This window comes from Salvelinus alpinus, chromosome 16 (assembly GCF_045679555.1).
Source record: "Salvelinus alpinus chromosome 16, SLU_Salpinus.1, whole genome shotgun sequence".
In the NCBI taxonomy this organism is placed as follows: domain Eukaryota; kingdom Metazoa; phylum Chordata; class Actinopteri; order Salmoniformes; family Salmonidae; genus Salvelinus; species Salvelinus alpinus.
The window spans coordinates 37643477-37666050 of record NC_092101.1 but is presented as its reverse complement, the minus strand read 5'-3'; the positions used below and the strand labels follow the sequence as shown (position 1 = coordinate 37666050).

Sequence of the window (22574 nt, the reverse complement as noted above, 5' to 3'; positions counted from 1 at the left end):
CCATTGAGACAGGAAGTTTCCCTCTCCCAACCCATCGCATCACTTCCTGTTCCTGTTCCTTATCAGGCGGTGGCAGACCGGCTGTTTGTGCTGGACCGCTTCCTCCCAAAGAGGTGGGAGCCATGGAACTGAGCTGGGGACTAGTGGGGATGTAAGGAGCTGGAGCTAGGGCTGGAGCTAGGGATAGAGCTGGAGCTGGAGTTAGGGTTAGAGGTGGAGCTAGGGCTGGAGCTAGGGATAGTGCTGGAGCTGGAGTTAGGGTTAGAGGTGGAGCTAGGGCTGGAGCTAGGGATAGAGCTGGAGCTGGAGTTAGGGTTAGAGGTGGAGCTAGGGCTGGAATTAGGGATAGAGCTGGAGCTGGGGCTGGAGTTAGGGTTAGAGCTGGAGCTAGGGTTAGAGCTGGAGCTGGAGTTAGAGCTGGAGCTAGGCCTGGAGCTGGGGTTAGAGCTGGAGCTGCAGCTGGGGTTAGAGCTGGAGCTGGGGTTAGAGCTGGAGCTGGAGCTGGGGTTAGAGCTGGAGCTGCAGCTGGGGTTAGAGCTGGAGCTGGGGTTAGAGCTGGAGCTGGGGTTAGAGCTGGAGCTGGAGCTGGGGTTAGAGCTGGAGCTGCAGCTGGGGTTAGAGCTGGAGCTGGAGCTGGGGTTAGAGCTGGAGCTGGGGTTAGAGCTGGAGCTGGGGTTAGAGCTGGAGTTAGAGCTGGAGCTGGAGCTGGGGTTAGAGCTGGAGCTGGAGTTAGAGCTGGAGCTGGGGTTAGAGCTGGAGCTGGGGTTAGAGCTGGAGCTGGGGTTAGAGCTGGAGCTGGAGCTAGGCCTAGAGCTGGGGTTAGAGCTGGAGCTGGGGTTAGAGCTGGAGCTGGAGCTAGGCCTAGAGCTGGAGCTGGGGTTAGAGCTAGAGCTAGAGCTGGGGTTAGAGCTGGGGAAGGGGCTGGGAGGGGTATTATTATTTTATAACGTTTGGAGTGGATTTCCCCCACTATTCCACCGGCTAGCAGAGTGACCATAGTGTGTGTATCCCAGGGTTCTGGTTGGGTGTAACAACAATGTTGATATGGTATTGACGTCTGACCCACCTTCCCTCACGATTCCTGTCCATCACCTCAAATTGTCTCCTCAGCCACCTGGAGGGAGGGAGGGAGGGAGGGAGGGAGGAAGGGAGGGAGGGAGGGAATACAGAAATAGAGAGAAGAGAGATAGTTCAGTATGAGATGGAAAGACAGATGTTGAGTGGCTGTGTTGAGCACAGCGGATTCTTTTAAAAGCCACCAGCCACGGGGTTTAACATTGACTTAGTCTAACTTTAAATTGTGACTGTATTTGTGAAAACATAAAATAGTAATGTGACCCAAAGCCTACAACACAAAATAATTGAGACACTGTATGTCACTTCATTGACTGTGACCAAGTTGTTGACATTTGTAAACCAAATAGTCATAAAACGGATCATATGTACAATACTGAAGTTCCTCTCTCCCACAACAGCACTACTCTGAGTTTTCGTCCACAAACCATGGAATATAGGAACACTGCCCCCACACATTTACCCAGAATAATTATTTTCAACCAACACAAATATTGTTGCTCTCTCCAACCCCTGTCCCCTCTCTCCTATGTGTGTTATAGTAGTAATGGATGATGCTACCGGGATATTAATATTACTACAAACAGGAGCCTGTTAAACACCACAGACACCTGATTCATACTGTCATAAAGGCACACACTCCTCTCCTCACATCTCTCTCTCTCACACACACACTCCTCTACACAAAAACACACACACTCCTCTCCCTCGCCCCCTCTCACCTCGCTCTCTCTCTCTCACTCACTCAGACACACACACTCCTCTCCTCTCTCTCACGCACACACTCCTCACTCACTCATTCTCTCACTCACACTCCTCTCCTCTCTCTTTCTCTCTCTCTCTCTCTCTCTCTCACACACACACACACACCCACACACACACACATGTACCTGTCTATCTGTTGTGGTGCTGAGGCTCTCTGAGTATCCATCATCAGCCAGTTGAGTCCAGTGATCCACATATTGACCTCCTCCTCACTGAAGGCTGGAGAGAGACAGAGAGAGAGAGAGAGAGAGAGAGAGAGAGAGAGAGAGAGAGAGAGGTTGGGTGGGGCAGAAGGAGAGAGACAGAGATAGAGAGGGGGAGAGAGGGAGAAAGGCAGACAGAGAAAGAGTGAGACAGGGACAGGGACAGAGAGCGAGAGTGAGAGTGGGCATGGAGAAAATAAAATGTTAACGAAGTGCTGAGAAGTGAGCTTTATGCAGTGCACTACTGCCTTGTACAACAGGAGCTATTGTAGCATGGCATTATTACAAATATGGAAATATTATCTTCCAGCCACCTCCTTACCGTCCCAGAATATCACTAACAGATGCAATGGAGAACATTTGGAGAGCCATCGAGCAACAGAGAAAGCACACACACACACACACACACACACACACACACACACACACACACACACACACACACACACACACACACACACACACACACACACACACACACACACACACACACACACACACACACACACACACACACACACTGACCGGCCACGCTGAGTGTTTTGAGGCGGAACTCCAGTCCGTAGAGCACAATGAAGCAGTGGGCGGAGTCTAATTTACGAGCCTCCTCTGGATAACGCTCAAAGTCCCGGGAACCTTTACCCAACCGCAGCTCCCTGATCTCCCTGATATCAACTAGAGAGAGAGAGGAAAACACTGTTAGTCAACACACACATAGACAGACACACTGCACCCCAACTCCCTCCACGCTGAAATTGTTCAAATCAATAATGATGTTATAACAGCTACACAATGGTAATGACAGCGGGGGGGCATTTTAAAATATTTGGAATGAATGGTAGATACACAGTCCCGCCCACACAAACACTGGCCACACCCACAAGGAAAACGAATCTCATTGACTTAGCAGATGTCTTGAGCAAACTAAACACACAAACACAACCAGCCAGACACTTGGGTGCACAGAGTTAGCACAAACACAGCCAGCCAGACACTTGGGTGCACAGAGTTAGCACAAACACAGCCAGCCAGACACTTGGGTACACAGAGTTAGCACAAACACAGCCAGCCAGACACTTGGGTACACAGAGTTAGCACAAACACAGCCAGCCAGACACTTGGGTGCACAGAGTTAGCACAAACACAGCCAGCCAGACACTTGGGTGCACAGAGTTAGCACAAACACAGCCAGCCAGACACTTGGGTGCACAGAGTTAGCACAAACACAGCCAGCCAGACACTTGGGTGCACAGAGTTAGCACAAACACAGCCAGCCAGACACTTGGGTGCACAGAGTTAGCACAAACACACTTGAACACATTTATACACACACAGTCAAAATAGAAAGAGAGATTTTAAAGCTTCTTTATAAGATGTGCACACACTTAAGTAACACACACACACACACACACACACACGGACACACACACACACAGCAGGGCTGAGAGAAAAGTCATGAAGCTGAATATTTCTCCTGAGATACGAATGTAAACACACCACACCTCACTATGGCTTCCAGAGAGAGAGAGAGTGAGTTAGAGAGCGAGCGACAGAAGGAAGGAAAAGGGGAGATAGAGAAGGCGGGAGGGGGCGAGAGAGAAAGAGAGCGATGGGGAGAGATAACGAGAGTAGGAGAGGAAGAGAGGAGAGAATGGGAGAGAGAAGAAAAAGAGATAGGGGCAAGAGAAAGAGAGGGGGAGAGAGAAGAGAGAGGGCACGAGAGAGAAGCAGAAAGATGTGGAGAAATAACGAGAGGAAGAGAAAAGGGGGGAAAGAGGGTGTGTTAACCACATGGCACCCTATTCCCTATATAGTGCACTGGTCAAAAATGGAGCACTATATAGGGAATAGGGTAACATTTGGGACGCAACCAGGGAGAAGGAAAGAGAGACGAGAACAGTGAGAGGCAGAGAGAGAGAAGGATAGACGGGGAGAGATAAGGGTAGGGGAAGAGAGGGTGAAGGACAGAGCGAGAGAGAAGGATAGATGGGGAGAGAAGGGTAGGGGAAGAGAGGGTGAAGGACAGAGAGAGAGAGAAGCAACATGGAGGAGAGTTGTGTGCATGTGAGGAAAGCATAGTTCCATAGTACCACATAAACACACACATCCATCTTTAGCTACAGAGCAGGCCAACCACAGTTCTACAGAGCAGCAGGTGTAAGCATTCCCATACATCTAGTCTACACTCTACAATACCGTCTACAGTCTACCATACAGTCTACAGCAGGGGTGTCAAAGTTTTTATTTATTTACTTATTTCACCTTTATTTAACCTTTACTTAACACCCATCCCGGATCCGGGAGCATCCTCATCAGTAAAAGCTGACTAGCATAGCCTAGCCTAGCGCCACAAGTAAATAATAGCATATAAATATCATGAAATCACAAGTCCAATACAGCAAATGAAAGATAAACATCTTGTGAATCCAGCCATCATTTCCGATTTTTTAAATGTTTTACAGCGAAAACACAATATGTATTTCTATTAGCTAACCACAATAGCCAAAGACTCAACCGCATATTTTCACCATGTTTCTACCGCATAGGTAGCTATCACAAAACCGACCAAATAGAGATATAATTAGTCACTAACCAAGAAACAACTTCATCAGATGACAGTCTTATAACATGTTATACAATAAATGTATGTTTTGTTCGAAAATGTGCATATTTGAGGTATAAATCATAGTTTTACATTGCAGCTACCATCAAAAATATCACCAAAGCAGCCAGAATAATTACAGAGAGCAACGTGAAATACCTAAATACTCATCATAAAACATTTATGAAAAATACATGGTGTACAGCAAATGATCTTGTGAATCCAGCCAATATTTCCGATTTTTTAAGTGTTTTACAGCGAAAACACAATATAGCATTATATTAGCTTAGCACAATAGCCAAACACACAACCGCATTTATTCACCGCATAGATAGCATTCACAGCAAAATATATAAAAATGAATCACTAACCTTGACCAACTTCATCAGATGACAGTCTTATAACATCAGGTTATACAATACACTTATGTTTTGTTCGAAAATGTGCATATTTAGAGCTGCAAACCGTGGTTATACATTGTGAATATGTAGCATCGATTCACCAGAATGCAATTAAACACTGCCATGATCGATGTGCAGAAGATAAATGTGCAAGTAGAGATACTGGGGTGCAAAGGAGCAAAATAAATAAATAACAGTATAGTGATGAGGTAGTTGGATGGGCTATTTACAGATGGGCTATGTACAGGTGCAGTGATCTGTGAGCTGCTCTGACAGCTGGTGCTTAAAGCTAGTGAGGGAGATATGAGTCTCCAGATTCAGTGATTTTTGCAGTTCGTTCCAGTCATTGGCAGCAGAGAACTGGAAGGAAAGGCAGCCAAAGAAGGAATTTGCTTTGGGGGTGACCAGTGAAATATACCTGCTGGAACGCGTGCTATGGGTGAGTGCTGCTATGGTGACCAGTGAGCTGAAATAAGGCGGGGCTTTACCTAGCAAATACTTATAGATGACCTGGAGCCAGTGGGTTTGGCGACGAATATGAAGCGAGGGCCAGTCAACGAGAGCATACAGGTCGCAGTGGTGGGTAGTATATGGCGCTTTGGTGACAAAACGGATGGCACTGTGATAGACTGCATCCAATTTGCCGAGTAGAGTGTTGGAGGCTATTTTGTAAATGACATCACCGAAGTCAAGGATCAGTAAGATAGTCAGTTTTACAAGGGTATGTTTGGCAGCATGAGTGAAGGATGCTTTGTTGCGAAATAAGAAGCCGATTCTAGATTTAATTTTGGATTGAAGATGCTTAATGTGAGTCTGGAAGGAGAGTTTACAGTCTAACCAGACACCTAGGTATTTGTAGTTGTCCACATATTCTAAGTCAGAACCGTCCAGAGTAGTGATGCTGGACGGGTGGGAAGGTGAGGGCAGCGATCGTTCGAAGAGCATGCATTTAGTTTTACTTGCAATTAAGAGCAGTTGGAGGCCACGGAAGGAGAGTTGTATGGCATTGAAGCTCGTCTGGAGGTTAGTTAACACAGTGTCCAAAGAAGGGCCAGAAGTATACAGAATGGTGTCGTCTGCATAGAGGTGGATCAAAGAATCACCAGCAGCAAGAGCGACATCATTGATGTTTACAGAGAACGGAGAGTCGGCCCGAGAATTGAACCCCCATAGAGACGGCCAGAGGTCCGGACAACAGGCCCTCCGATTTGACACACTGAACTCTGTCTGAGAAGTAGTTGGTGAACCAGGCGAGGCAGTCATTTGAGAAACCAAGGCTGTTGAGTCTGCCGATAAGAATGTGGTGATTGACGGAGTCGAAAGCCTTGGCCAGGTCGATGAATACAGCTGCACAGTATTCTCTCTTATCGATGGCGGTTATGATATCGTTTAGGACCTTGAGCGTGGCTGAGGTGCACCCATGACCAGCTCGGAAACCAGATTGCATAGCGGAGAAGGTACGGTGGGATTCGAAATGGTCGGTGATCTGTTCGTTAACTTGGCTTTCGAAGACCTTAGAAAGGCAGGGTAGGATAGATATAGGTCTGTAGCAGTTTGGGTCTAGAGTGTCTCCCCCTTTGAAGAGGGGGATGACCGCAGCAGCTTTCCAATCTTTGGGGATGTCAGACGATACGAAAGAGAGGTTGAATAGGCTAGTAATAGGGGTTGCAACAATTTTGGCGGATCATTTTACAAAGACAGGGTCCAGATTGTCTAGCCCGGCTGATTTGTAGGGGTCCAGATTTTGCAGCTCTTTCAGAACATCAGCTATCTGGATTTGGGTGAAGGAGAAATGGGGGAGGCTTGGGCAAGTTGCTGTGGGGGGTGCAGGGCTGTTGACCGGGGTAGGGGTAGCCAGATGGAAAGCATGGTCAGCCGTAGAGAAATGCTTATTGAAATTCTCAATTATCGTGGATTTATCGGTGGTGACAGTGTTTCCTAGCCTCAGTCTTTCCATGGAGGGCCTAGTGTCTGCAGGTTTTGGGTTTTTCCTTTCAATGAAGTCCTAGACAACCAGGTGTGGAGAGTTGCTTACTAATTAGTGACCTTAAATCATCAATCAAGTACAAGGGAGGAGCGAAAACCCGCAGATACTTGGCCCTCCGTGGAATGACTTTTCATGTGGTCTACAGTCTACCATTCAGTCTAAAGCAGGGGTGTCCAACTCATTTTACCTCGGGGGCCGCATTCGGTCTTCAACGAGGTCCGGAGGGCCGCAATGAAAATTGGTTTTATTCCTTGCCGTCAAAATTTGCTAATAATAGTAATCCTCTATCCATCATGTTTGCAATTTCCAATGCTCCCTGACTGTCTAGTAATTAGTAGCGAGCTGGACAGTCAAGAAACCTTATGAGAAAAGGTAAATTGACTGTGCACAGTGATTATTAGCGAGCTGGACAGTAAAAAAACGGTAAGAATATAGGTCCGTTATCTTTCTACACAGTTTTGATTTGGATTTAGTCATTTAAAAGTATATCGAGTTTGTTTCCATATCATACAGTCTACTGTCTACAGTATAGTCTACACTCTACAGTATACTGAACAGTCTATAGTCCACAGTGTACCGTACAGTTTACAATCTACTATACAGTCTACATTCTACCATACAGTCTACAGTCTGCCATGCAGTCTACAGTTTACTGTACAGTCTACCGTAGTTTACAGTCTGCCATACAGTCTACAGTATACCGTACACTCTACAGTCTACCAAACAGTCTACAGTCTACCACACAGTCTACAGTCTGCAGTATATAGCCTACTATACAGTCTACTGTCTACCATACAGTCTACCATACAGTCTACCATACAATCTACAGTCTACCATACAGTCTACAGTCTACTATACAGTCTACAGTCTACCACACAGTCTACAGTCCACCACAGTCTACAGTCCACCGTACATTATACAGCCAACCATAGAGTCTACAGTCCACCAAACAGTCTACAGTCTACTGTACAGTTTACAGTCTACCATACAGTTTACAGGCTACAGTCTACAGTCTACCATACAGTTTACAATCTACCATACAATCTACAGTCTACAGTCTACAATATACAGTCTACAGTCTACCATACAGTTTAAAGTCTACTGTACAGTCTACAGTCGACCATACAGTCTACAGCCTACCATACAGTCTACAGTCTACCATACAGTCTACAGTCTACAGTCCACCATTCAGTCAGAGGAAATCTGGTTTCTATCTGGGTCTGCTGTATGTGCAGATTATAGATCAGAGGAAAAGTTTGGCACCAGATTAAGAGACTAAGATGATCATCTGAGGGAAGAGAATATCTCCAGCTGGTTACAAGAGTCAGTCGATGTCTGCGTCCCAAATGGGCTCACAAGGCTCTGGTCAAAATAAGTGTAGGAAATAGGCTGCTATTTGGGACTCAGCATGTTCAGTGCTCAATGCCAGAGAGGATAGACTAACATACGTGGCAAGAGAGCTGAGGTGGTGGTGGTGGGAAGGCTGTCCTGGCCATTACTGTATGGGTTTGTGTGTTTGTGTGTGTGTGTTCTGAATACAATGCTGTGAAGCAAATCTGGATGACCTGAGATGGGAGACTGGTCTGGCACTGAGTCAGAAAAGCACTTTACCGTGAAATGCTTACTTACAAGATCATAACCAACAGTGCAGTTCAAGAAGAGTTAAGAAAATACTGTATTTACCAAGTAGACTAAAATAATAAAAAGTAACACAATAAGAATAACGAGGCTATATACAGGGGGCACCGGTACCGAGTCAGTGTGTGGGGGTACACTGGAGTGATAGATGTGCAGAAGATGAATGTGCAAGTAGAGATACTAGGGTGCAAAGGAGCAAAATAAATAAATAACAGTATGGGGATGAGGTATTTGGATGGGCTATTTAGTTAGTTGAGGTAATTTGTACATGTAGGTGGGGTGAAGTGACTATGCATAGAAAATAAACAGCGAGTAGCAAAAGTGAGGGGGGGGGGGGGGGGGTCAATGAAACAGTCCGGTGGCGATTTTATTTATTGTTCAGCAGTCTTATGGCTTGGGGGTAGAAGCTGTTGAGGAGCCTTTTGGTCCTAGACTTGGCGCTCCGGTACCGCTTCCCGTGCGGTAGCAGAGAAAACAGTCTATAACTTGGGTGCGTGTGTCTATGTGTGTATGTGTGTATGTGTGTATGTGTGTGTATGTGTGTGTCTATGTGTGTGTGTGTGTGTGTGTGTATGTGTGTCTATGTGTGTATGTGTGTGTGTGTGTATGTGTGTATGTGTCTATGTGTGTGTATGTGTGTGTATATGTGTGAATGTGTGTATGTGTCTATGTGTGTATGTGTGTGTATGTGTGTGTGTCTATGTGTGTATGTGTGTGTATGTGTGTGTCTATGTGTGTATGTGTATGTGTCTATGTGTGTGTGTGTGTGTGTGTGTGTGTGTGTGTGTGTGTGTGTGTGTGTGTGTGTGTGTGTGTGTGTGTGTGTGTGTGTGTGTGTGTGTGTGTGTGTGTGTGTGTGTGTGTGTGTGTGTGTGTGTGTGTGTGAGTCTGGGACAATAAGGCGTATCGGCCTCCCAGCCAAGAGTCACGCTTGGCTCACCATAACCATGTTAGTTAGTTAATACAGCCTGGCTTTCTCATGCTTACTGGGATTTTGCGCCACACTCACCACAAACACACAAAACAGTGTTCCCTCCCTCTGAGGCCTTTCATCCTGGTCCAGACTGTGATTAAGACACACACTCCTCTTCTCAAATCTCCCTATCTCTCTCTCTCTCTCTCACACACACACACACACACACACACACACACACACACACACACACACACACACACACACACACACACACACACACACACACACACACACACACACACACACACACACACACACACACACACACACACACACACACACTCCTCTCTTCACATCTCTCTCTCATACACACGCACGCACGCACGCACGCACGCACGCACGCACGCACGCACGCACGCACGCACGCACGCACACACACACACACACACACACACACACACACACACACACACACACACACACACACACACACACACACACACACACACACACACACACACACACACACACACACACACACGTCTCTCTTGCAGAAGAAAGACCAACGAGAGATTCTTCTAGTCTATAGATCTGCAGTATATACATCTACAATGACCTCTTTAGAGTACCATTGTATGAGTCATAATACCCATAAAACAAGGAAATGGTTCCAATCGTTTTTCCACCGGTAATGTTTCCCATAGGGTTTTTTAGAAACACTTAAAAGAAGGGCTGTGTTTCGTGTAGCCTACCCTGGAGTGGCATGTTGATAACTGTGTAAATCTCTCTAGGACAAGGTGACTTTTATCAATATATTTGTCCCTTCAAAATAAAATGCTAATTAGCTGCTAATGTGGCTATCATAGTAAAAATGCCATGATGATCTGGCAAAGGTAAATATCTCTGGGTGAACTATTAACTGAATTTAGGGATTAATAAATTGGCAAAATTTAATTGAATTGACAATTCTGTGAACTGTCTTGTGCAAGTTTTACATTGACACAATACCTGTTAGCAAAGGTGTCAGATAGAGATGACGAGCAGGAACAATACCTGTTAGCAAAGGTGTCAGATAGAGATGACGAGCAGGAACAATACCTGTTAGCAAAGGTGTCAGATAGAGATGACGAGCAGGAACAATACCTGTTAGCAAAGGTGTCAGATAGAGATGACGAGCAGGAACAATACCTGTTAGCAAAGGTGTCAGATAGAGATGACGAGCAGGAACAATACCTGTTAGCAAAGGTGTCAGATAGAGATGACGAGCAGGAACAATACCTGTTAGCAAAGGTGTCAGCTAGAGATGACGAGCAGGAACAATACCTGTTAGCAAAGGTGTCAGATAGAGATGACGAGCAGGAACAATACCTGTTAGCAAAGGTGTCAGATAGAGATGACGAGCAGGAACAATACCTGTTAGCAAAGGTGTCAGATAGAGATGACGAGCAGGAACAATACCTGTTAGCAAAGGTGTCAGATAGAGATGACGAGCAGGAACAATACCTGTTAGCAAAGGTGTCAGATAGAGATGACGAGCAGGAACAATACCTGTTAGCAAAGGTGTCAGATAGAGATGACATGCAGGAGCTTGCAAGGATTTGTAATCTTGCATGATGTCTAATTTGATGCTAATTAGCATTTTCGAATCTGAGAGTAAATAGAGCCGAATATATTGATAAAAGTCACCTTGTCCTAGAGAGATTTACACAGTTATCAAAATGTCACACCGGGGTAGCCTACACGAAACACAGCCCTTATTTTAAGTGTTTCTAAAATTCCTTATCGGAAAAATGAATGGTGGAAAAACAATTGGAACCATTTCCCTGTTTGACCGCTAGGTTTTATGGGTATTATTGCACCTCCACTATGGGGCTCTATACATGACTAATCAAATGTCTTCTATACTGAATAATAACCTCAGAAGGTCATGGGAATTTCTACTGATATGATGACTCGTCTACATCGTTTCATTGTACAAAATGTTCTGTATTTTCTTAGCTTTGCCGTGACATTGGGTCGATGTTAATGATGTGGTTCTCATTGGTACCGCATGGTACATGTTATGTGGTCAAAGTTAAACTAACATCAACAACCAGCCAGAGAGAGATCATTCCAACTTTCTGACCTGTAACACACTGTTCTAGAATGAGGCGTGACTGGAATGTCTTTAATTGTGTGGAAAATTATGCGCGCATGGATAGGGCCAGAAGACGTGCTTTGTCATGATTCTGATTTGTCAGATACCTAGCAACAATGACAAGAAGCTGCCATGTGGGGAATCATAGGTGGCTTGTTTCAGCTGGTTCTATCTTGTTTTTGATACCATGTCTTGTTTAGAGGTGTTTTGACTGATGTCAGTGCTAATATGGCTAAAATTCGCTAGCTAGCTAACCAACTGTAAATATGTGTTTGAGAGACAAAAAGTGCTCATTGTGCAAATGTATTTATGTTTCCAATAAACATTTGGAGACGAAATATAGTTTACATGTTGTCAACAATCTAAGCCAACCCTGTGTGTTTTTAACCAACCTTTTTAACCAACCTGTCTATATAGTGCACTACTTTTGACCAGAGCCCTATGATCCCCGGTCAAAAGTAGTGCACATAATAGGGAATAGAGTACCATTTGGGATTCATCCTGTATGATTTGTATATTCCAGAGAAGGTGAACAAACAGGGTGAAATGTGAATGCTTGGTACTGTTGCATTGACGTAATAATCACGTTATACCAGCTACACAGTGGCACGGACAGAAAGGGGTGGGGGCTGCTAAAATAATTCAAATGAATGGTTCATACACACTGTGTTGTAAACACACACACACACACACACACACACAAACACCATCTCCCAGTCTCCATTCCTTTTCCAGAGTGACACCGGGGCCTTTGTTTTCCTGAGCTCAGTCCTTCAGTCTGAAGCAGGATGTGAAGAGCTCCCTGATAACCAGCACTTCCTGCCACTTAAGAGTGATACTACTAGTGATACTGAGGCTGGGAAGATGTGTGTGTGTGTGTGTGCTGCAGCTTGTCGTCTGTATAGAGGGCTGGGAAGATGTGTGTGTGTGTGTGTGTGTGTGTGTGTGTGTGTGTGTGTGTGTGTGTGTGTGTGTGTGTGTGTGTGTGTGTGTGTGTGTGTGTGTGTGTGTGTGTGTGTGTGTGTGTGTGTGTGTGTGTGTGTGTGTGTGTGTGTGCGACAGAGCTCACAGCTACAGCACTGGTAACCTCTGTAAACAGACATCACACAGGTCTCCCTCAAGACATACAAAGAAACAGACACCGTATTAATGTTGTTTTAAAACGGCGGTAGAGAAACTGTAATGAAAACAAAGGCAACAAACGAGGCTGAAGAGGAGAGGGGGAGGTGAAAGGAAAGATAGAAACAAATAGATGTTCAAGGGAAGAGAAAGTAAAGGAGAGAGAGAATAAACTAAACGACAAAGGAGAAAGGAGGACTGGTACAGGACGTGAGACTGACCTCTAAAAGAAAATAACCAAAAGAAAGAAAGACAAAAGTGAGAAAGGAGGGAGTGGCATGAAAATGGGAGGTGGAAAAGCATGAAGTTGAGCATCAAGGGTTCAACTTTAAACAAGTAAAAGTGAAGATAAGTGATGAAAGACAAGGGAGAGCTAGGAAAGAGAGAGAGAGCTAGTTGGAAAAGACCTGGGAGATTGATAGTGGGAGAACAGAGAGAGGGAGTAACAGATGGAAAACTGGGGGTGGTAAAAACTGAAGTAGCAAGGGATGGACTGGAGAGGTAGAGAGTGAGGAAAGGAGAGCAGAGGAAAGGAGAGAGTGATGGAGAGCAGGTGAGGGGAGGGTTAGCGAGTGAGGAAGAGTAGGGGGAAGGAGAGAGGGAAGGAGGGACAGCAGGGAAGGTAGAGAGTGAGGGATAACAGGGGAGATCGAGAGTGAGGGAAGGAGGGAGAGCAGGGGGAATGAGAGTGAGAGCAGGGAGGGAGGGAGGGAGGGAGGGCAGGGCAAAGGAGAGAGGGAGGGAGGGATAGCAGAGAAAAGGAGAAAGTGAGGGAGGGAGAGCCGGGGAAAGGAGAGGAAGGGGTAGCAGAGGGAAGAAGAAAGTGAGGGAGGGAGAGCCGGGGAAAGGAGAGGGAGGTAGAGCAGAGGGAAGGAGAAAGTGAGGGAGGGAGAACAGAGGGAAGGAGAAGGGAGGGATGGAGAGCAGAGTGGAGAAAGTGAGGGAGGGAGAGCAGAGGGAAGGAGAAAGTGAGGGAGGGAGAGCAGAGGGAAGGAGAAAGTGAGGGAGGTAGAGCAGAGGGAATGAGAAAGTGAGGGAGGGAGAGCAGAGGGAAGGAGAAAGTGAAGGAGGGAGAGCAGAGGGAAGGAGAAAGTGAGGTAGAGCAGGGGAAAGGAGAAAGTGAGGGAGGGAGAGCAGAGGGAAGGAGAAAGTGAGGGAGGTAGAGCAGAGGGAAGGAGAAATTGAGGGAGGTAGTGCAGAGGGAAGGAGAAATTGAGGGAGGTAGAGCAGAGGGAAGGAGAAAGTGAGGGAAGGAGAGCAGAGGGAAGGAGAAAGTGAGGGAGGGAGAGCAGAGGGAAGGAGAAGGGGGGAGGGAGAGCAGAGGGAAGGAGAAGTGAGGGAGGGAGAGCAGGGGAAAGGAGAAAGGGAGGGAGGGAGAGCAGAGGAAAGGAGAAAGTGAGGGAGGAGAGCAGAGGGAAGGAGAAAGTGAGGGAGGGGAGCAGGGGAAAGGAGAAAGGGAGGGAGGGAGAGCAGGGGAAAGGAGAAAGGGAGGGAGGGAGAGCAGAGGAAAGGAGAAAGGGAGGGAGGGAGAGCAGGGGGAAGGAGAAAGTGAGGGAGGAGAGCAGGGGGAAGGAGAAAGTGAGGGAGGAGAGCAGAGGGAAGGAGAAAGTGAGGGAGGGAGAGCAGGGGAAAGGAGAAAGTGAGGGAGGTAGAGCAGAGGGGAGGAGAACGTGAGGGAGAGAGAGCAGGGGAAAGGAGAAAGGGAGGGAGTGAGAGCAGAGGAAAGGAGAAAGGGAGGGAGTGAGAGCAGAGGAAAGGAGAAAGGGAGGGAGGGAGAGCAGGGGAAAGGAGAAAGGGAGGGAGGGAGAGCAGGGGAAAGGAGAGAGTGTTGGAGAGCTGAATAGAGAAGTGGAGACTCACAGTTCCAGGAATGTTACTCCCTATGGGGGGGTTGTAGGATTATGGCGGAATATGTTTGTAAAGAGGAGGAGTGGGGTGCGGGGTAGAATTATGAGTGCGTGTGTGTGAGTGCATGTGTAAGAAGGAGAAAGACTTGAGACGGCCAGCCAGTGGAATATAGCAGCACAGTAGCAAACACACACACCAAGATAGCTAACAATAGATTCTGTTCTGAGCATAATACGGTTTATGATCATGAATGATTAACAAGGCTCTCAAGCAAAACCACAAGATACTGTCAGTGTGTGTGGCTACTATCAGATACACAACATGACCAAAAGTATGTGGACACCTGCTCATTGAACATCTCATTCCAAAATTATGGGCATTAATATGGAGTTCGTCCCCCTTTGCTGCTATAACAGCCTCCATTCATCTGGGAAGGCTTTCCACTAGATGTTGGAACATTGCTGCAGGGACTTGCTTCAATTCAGTCACAAAAGCATTAGTGAAGTCAGGCACTGATGTTGGGCTATTAGGCCTGGCTTGCAGTCAGCGTTCCAATTCATCCCAAAGGTGTTTGATGGGGTTGAGGTCAGGGCTCTCTGCAGGCCAGTCAAGTTCTTCCACACCGATCTCGACAAACCATTTCTGTATGGACCTCACTTTCTGCACGGGGGCAATGTCATGCTGAAACAGGAAAGGGCCTTCCCCAAACTGTTGCCACAAATATGGAAGCACAGAATCGTCTAGAATGTCATTGTATGATGTAGCGTTAAGATTTCCCTTCACTGGAACTATGGAGCCTAGCCCGAACCAAGAAAAACAGCCCCAGACCATTAATCCTCCTCCACCAAAAATTACAGTTGGCAGTATGCATTCAGGCAAACCCAGATTCGTCCGTCGGACTGCCAGATGGTGAAGCGTGATTCATCACTCCAGAGAATGTGTTTCCACTGCTCCAGAGTCCACTGGCAGCGAGCTTTACACCACTCCAGTAAATGCTTGGCATTGCGCATGGTGATCTTAGGCTTGTGTGTGGCTGCTCGGCCATGGAAACCCATTTCATGAAGCGCCCGATGAACAGTTCTTGTGCTGACGTTGCTTCCAGAGGCAGTTTGGAACTCGGTAGTGAGTGTTGCAACCAAGGACCGACAATTTTAATGCATTACGTGCTTCAGCGGTCCCGTTCTGTGGGTGGCCTACCACTTGCCAGCTGAGCCGTTGTTGCTCCTAGATGTTTCCACTTCACAATAACAGCACTTACAGTTGACCAGGGCAGCTCTAGCAGTGCAGACATTTGATGAATTGACTTGTTGGAAAGGTGGCATCCTATGACAGTGCGACGTTGAAAGTCACTGAGCTCTTCAGTAAGGCCATTCTACTGTCAATGTTTGTCTGCAGAGATTGCATGGCGGTGTGCTCGAATATACACCTGTCAGCAACGGGTGTGGCTGAAATAGTCGATTCCACTAATCTAAGGGGTGTCCACATACTTTTGTATATATAGTGTATAAACCACACCTACACACTACAGCTTTTACTGAGAGAGAGACAGAAAGAGAAAGAGTGTGAGAGAGTGAGAGAGAGAGAGAGAGAAAGAGAGAGAGCGAGAGCGAGAGCGAGAGCGAGAGCGAGAGCGAGAGAGAGAGAGAGAGAGAGAGAGAGAGGTGCAGATTATGTGTTCCGGCGCCGACAGAGATGGCCGCCTCGCTTCGCGTTCCTAGGAAACTATGCAGTATTTTGTTTTTTTACGTGTTATTTCTTACATTGGTACCCCAGGTAATCTTAGGTTTCATTACATACAGTCGGGAGGAACTACTGAATATAAGAGCAACGTCAACTCACTATCATTACGACCAGGAATATGACTCTCCCGAAGTGGATCCTGTGTTTTGCCTTCCACCCAGTACAATGGATCTGATCCCAGCCGGCGACCCTAAACAACGACGCCGTAAAAGGGGCAAACGAAGCGGTCTTCTGGTAAGGCTTCGGAGACGGGCACATCGCGCTCCACTCCCTAGCATACTACTCGCCAATGTCCAGTCACTTAACAACAAGGTTGATGAAATCCGAGCAAGGGTAGCATTCCAGAGAGACATCAGAGACTGTAACGTTCTTTGCTTCACAGAAACATGGCTCACTCGAGAGACGCTAACGGAGTCGGTGCAGCCAGCTGGTTTCTTCACGCATCGCGCCGACAGAAACAAACATCTTTCTGGTAAGAAGAGGGGCGGGGGGGTATGCCTTATGATCAACGAGACATGGTGTGATCATAACAACATACAGGAACTCAAGTCATTCTGTTCACCTGACTTAGAATTCCTCACAATCAAATGTCGACCGCATTATCTACCAAGGTAATTCTCTTCGATTATAATCACAGCCATATATATTCCCCCCCAAGCAGACACATCGACGGCCCTGAACGAACTTTATCTGACTCTATGTAAACTGGAAACCACACACCCTGAGGCTGCATTCATCGTAGCTGGGGATTTTAACAAGGCTAATCTGAAAACAAAACTCCCTAAATTCTATCAGCATATCGATTGTGCTACCAGGGCTGGTAAAACCCTGGATCATTGTTATTCTAACTTCCGTGACGCATATAAGGCCCTCCCCCGCCCTCCTTTCGGAAAAGCTGACCACGACTCCATTTTGTTGCTTCCAGCCTACAAACAGAAACTAGAACAAGAAGCTCCAGCGCTCAGGTCTGTTCAACGCTGGTCCGACCAATCTGATTCCACGCTTCAAGACTGCTTCGATCACATGGATTGGGATATGTTCCGCATTGCGTCCAACAACAACATTGACGAATACGCTGATTCGGTGAGCAAGTTCATTAGAAAGTGCATCGGCGACGTAATACCCACAGCAACGATTAAAACATTCCCAAACCAGAAACTGTGGATTGATGGCAGCATTCGTGTGAAACTGAAAGCGCGAACCACTGCTTTTAACCAGGGCAAGGTGACCGGAAACATGACCGAATACAAACAGTGTAGCTATTCCCTCCGCAAGGCAATCAAACAAGCTAAGCGTCAGTATAGAGACGAAGTAGAGTCGCAATTCAACAGCTCAGACACAAGAGGTATGTGGCAGGGTCTACAGTCAATCACGGATTACAAATAGAAAACCAGCCCCGTCGCGGACCAGGATGTCTTGCTCCCAGACAGACTAAATAACTTTTTTGCTCGCTTTGAGGACAATACAGTGCCACTGACACGGCCTGCTACCAAAACCTGTGGGCTCTCCTTCACTGCAGCCGAGGTGAGTAAAACATTTAAACGTGTTAACCCTCACAAGGCCGCAGGCCCAGACGGCATTCCCAGCCGCGTCCTCAGAGCATGCGCAGACCAGCTGGCTGGTGTGTTTACAGACATATTCAATCAATCCTTATCCCAGTCTGCTGTTCCCACATGCTTCAAGAGGGCCACCATTGTTCCTGTTCCCAAGAAAGCTAAGGTAACTGAGATAAACGACTACCGCCCCGTAGCACTCACTTCCGTCATCATGAAGTGCTTTGAGAGACTAGTCAAGGACCACCTCCACCCTACCTGACACCCTAGACCCACTCCAATTTGCTTACCGACCCAATAGGTCCACAGACGACGCAATCGCAACCACATTGCACACTGCCCTAACCCATCTGGACAAGAGGAATACCTATGTGAGAATGCTGTTCATCGACTACAGCTCAGCATTTAACACCATAGTACCCTCCAAACTCGTCATCAAGCTCGAGACCCTGGGTCTCGACCCCGCCCTGTGCAACTGGGTACTGGACTTCCTGACGGGCCGCCCCCAGGTGGTGAGGGTAGGTAACAACATCTCCACCCCGCTGATCCTCAACACTGGGGCCCCACAAGGGTGCGTTCTGAGCCCTCTCCTGTACTCCCTGTTCACCCACGACTGCGTGGCCATGCACGCCTCCAACTCAATCATCAAGTTTGCGGATGACACTACAGTGGTAGGCTTGATTACCAACAACGACGAGACGGCCTACAGCGAGGAGGTGAGGGCCCTCGGAGTGTGGTGTCAGGAAAATAACCTCACACTCAACGTCAACAAAACAAAGGAGATGATTGTGGACTTCAGGAAACAGCAGAGGGAGCACCCCCCTATCCACATCGACGAGACAGTAGTGGAGAGGGTAGTAAGTTTTATGTTCCTCGGTGTACACATCACGGACAAACTGAATTGGTCCACCCACACAGACAGCGTTGTGAAGAAGGCGCAGCAGCGCCTCTTCAACCTCAGGAGGCTGAAGAAATTCGGCTTGTCACCAAAAGCACTCACAAACTTCTACAGATGCACAATCGAGAGCATCCTGTCGGGCTGTATCACCGCCTGGTACGGCAACTGCTCCGCCCACAACCGTAAGGCTCTCCAGAGGGTAGTGAGGTCTGCACAACGCATCACCGGGGGCAAACTACCTGGCCTCCAGGACACCTACACCACCCGATGTCACAGGAAGGCCATAAAGATCATCAAGGACAACAACCACCCAAGCCACTGCCTGTTCACCCCGCTATCATCCAGAAGGCGAGGTCAGTACAGGTGCATCAAAGCAGGGACCGAGAGACTGAAAAACAGCTTCTATCTCAAGGCCATCAGACTGTTAAACAGCCACCACTAACATTTAGTGGCCGCTGCCAACATACTGACTCAACTCCAGCCACTTTAATAATGGGAATTGATGGAAATTTATGTAAAGATTTATCACTAGCCACTTTAAACAATGCCACTTAATACAGTATAATGTTTACATACCCTACATTACTCATCTCATATGTATATACTGTACTCTATACCATCTACTGCATCTTGCCTATGCCGTTCTGTACCATCACTCATTCATATATCTTTATGTACATATTCTTTATCCCTTTACACTTGTGTGTATAAGGTAGTAGTTGTGGAATTGTTAGGTTAGATTACTCGTTGGTTATTACTGCATTGTCGGAACTAGAAGCACAAGCATTTCGCTACACTCGCATTAACATCTGCTAACCATGTGTATGTGACAAATAACATTTGATTTGATTTGTGCATGCTTGTCAACGACAACAAGACCAATGTTTGTCACAACCTGAATCTTTCAGCTTTATTTGACAACCATATATCTGTAGAGTATATATATGTGGTTTCTGTATAGGGAACTCAAAGTAGATAATAAAGTATCAAGTATTCAATTGTGAGTGAGAGTCACGCCTATTTCCATATGATTTTTTGATCATGCTGTTTGAGCATCTTCTACTCCTCTCCAGTTGTATGCAAAGAGAAAGTTCTCTATGTGGATTCTAAGTCTATTATCTCTCCTGTCTGGTTAACAGACATTATAATAGATCCTCTTTCAGTCTGTACAGAACAGATCCCACACAATACAGCCAGGCCCAGACAATATAATACACGCCCAGCCCAGACACATAACCTAACCATGGCTCAGCCTACCTCCCACCAAAACAATATCCCAGTCAGCTAAGTATGCCACTGCCACTCAATCCACCATCCCGGCTCTGTACAGCTCCAGTCTCCAAGGACAACAGACAGGAAGCACAGGGCTGGGTGGTGACTGGCCAACTCATAGGGCTCCATGTGGCCCCAGCATGTTCTCTGAGGAGCTACTGTAACTGGACAGCTGACAGCTAGGGGTCACAGCTAATGAGGGTCAGAGGTTCATGACCTAGCTGTCAAACGGTGACAGTGGAGTGAAAGTTATAGCAGGCAGGGTCAGCACATCACACCCTCATAGAGCACCATGTATTCATTTTTATTCCATTCTATTTATATCAGCTGTCTGCCAATGGGAGAGCATGGTAGGCTGCTATGCTTATCCCACAAAATCCGCACACACTATACAGTACAAAGTGAAAGACTTGGAGACAGACACATTGGTTGTTATGGTTACAGAGGATGTAAGTGACAGAGGGAGGTATAGTTGAGGGGAGATGCAAATAGTGCCTGTCTGGTGTGTGTTGTTGTGTAGACATGAGGCCAAGTGATCTGCACCACCAGGTTCTATGTAATAGACAAGTAGTACACGACTGTCACTAACATTTAGGTTGTGTCCCCAATGGCATCCTATTCCCTATATAGTGCATTACTTTTGAGCAGAACCCTATGGGCTCTGGTCAAAAGTAGTACACTATATAGGGAATAGGGTGCCATTTGGGACATTGACTTATACTCACTCTCTCCCTCTATCTTGTCAGGGTTGCGGCTCCACGCTATCTGTCTAGTGTCCTGTCGTATCTGGAAGGTCCTCCTCTCCGGTCGCTGGGACTTCTTCTGGTAGAACACGGTCATGACCGTTCCAATCTCCAGGCTGTGGAGGATGCGGGTGCCCTCCTCGGACCAGTCCAGCATGCGGGATGTGGTGGCCGGGCCCGTACCGGGTCCATTAGTAGTGGTCTCATCCCGGTCCCCAACGCCCCCACAGCCGTTGACGCTACTGCTGCTACTGAACCTGGCAGCACACATCTTCACTGCATGTGTAGTTTCAACGTACTGTTTAGAAGTTAGAGAAAAGGAGAAGGTAGTTACAGTTACATTCTGTTGCCTGGATACAAGGACATGTCACAGAGGCTTAGTGATTTCAACTTGTTGTGGTTTCAGAGTTAGGGAAAAGGATGTTGTATTCCTTCAACTCGGCCTAAAATCGATGGAGAGCGAGGACCACAGTTATCCAGTTATCCTTAGTTACATGCATTGGTGGCCAGGGTGAATAGGTCATTGCCAATCCAATGGCAAAATGAAAGAAATGAAAAACAGTAATAACTAAACAACAATGGAAGTCATTAATAACAGTGTAATAACTTAACAAACACTTCCAGTTGTAGGTTATTATTATAAAGAATAAAACCCAGTTTTCAATCCCATAATTTACACCTCTATTAGCAGTAGGCCATGAGCATAAAGCTGGAATTCGAGACAACTGTATCCATCATTTCTAGAAGTTAGGATGCTCCTCCATCCAGGATGTGATTTACTCTCCAGTCTACTTTCTGGGGGAGTGGATGGATCCCCGTGTTATCCTTTCCAGATGCTTCTGGCAGAAACACAAAAAGATCAGACCGAGGGCCAGAGAAAAAAAGAGAGAGGCAAAGCTGTTCCCCTCATTGCCCGTTGGACTCGGGTTTCCACCCAGGGTTCACGTTGGGCTGGCCCGTGGTTAATTAATGCACTAGTACAACCAGTCCAGTCCGGTCCACTCGGCGGGTAGATCGGTTACAGACAGACAGCCCTGCCCCTGGATCCAGCACAGGCGCACACACACAGTGTCACACTTACCTCTGCCTCCCCGCCTGAGAATCAGTCCGGGTTACGGGAGCGACACATACATTCAGTTTCAATTATGTAACCGATAAAAGACAAGTGGGATGCCCAATGTTTTTGAGGCGGTCCGTGAAACAAATCACACCGCTATGGACCGGTTGGCGCAGTCGGGAGCGCGTGGATACTGGAGACTGGAGCGGCCGTGCGAGACCAGTGCGTTCCGTCCAGGCAGACCATTCCGCTCTCCCTCACACCCACGGCGGACACGTTTCCCGGCACAGGCCGCCGAGAAGCACTGCTCCGCGGTTCATACCCCTCCTAAAGAAACCATATCCTTCAGTACAAGAAAAGAGTGAAGATTAGTCTTCTCGGTGACCGCCGGTGCAACTCCAACCGCTGGTCTGTCAGTCTGCCTGTGTGCGTCCTCCACTCCTCTCTGCGAGAGACGTCTTTAGAGGAAATTAAGTCTAGCAGACCGGAAAAGCTTCTAGCTGGATTTTTTTCTTCTACTTGTGCTGTAGCCTATAGAAGAAAGATGGGGGGAGTGGAGAGAGAGAGAGACAGCAGGGCTGGGAACGGGAACCGAGAGGGGAGAGGAAGAGAGAATGAGAG

The 22574-nt window shown here is 47.0% G+C and overlaps 1 protein-coding gene across 2 annotated transcripts in view; it reads right to left on the bottom strand.

Moving 5' to 3' along the window:
- LOC139541446 (1-phosphatidylinositol 4,5-bisphosphate phosphodiesterase gamma-1-like) overlaps positions 1–22485 on the bottom strand; it is a 79927-nt gene extending 57442 nt beyond the window's left edge. The window contains exons 1-5 of one of the 2 annotated variants that reach the window (XM_071346107.1): positions 21576–22485; positions 20879–21194; positions 2568–2717; positions 1965–2058; positions 1067–1114 (exon numbers count right to left, since the gene is read on the bottom strand). In XM_071346107.1, coding sequence (XP_071202208.1) covers positions 1067–1114; positions 1965–2058; positions 2568–2717; positions 20879–21167 — 581 coding nt within the window. In that variant the 5' untranslated portion in view covers positions 21168–21194; positions 21576–22485. The remainder of the gene's footprint in view (positions 1–1066; positions 1115–1964; positions 2059–2567; positions 2718–20878; positions 21195–21575) is intronic. The other variant, XM_071346106.1, reaches the window with a different exon arrangement.
- Between the last annotated feature and the right edge of the window lie 89 nt (positions 22486–22574).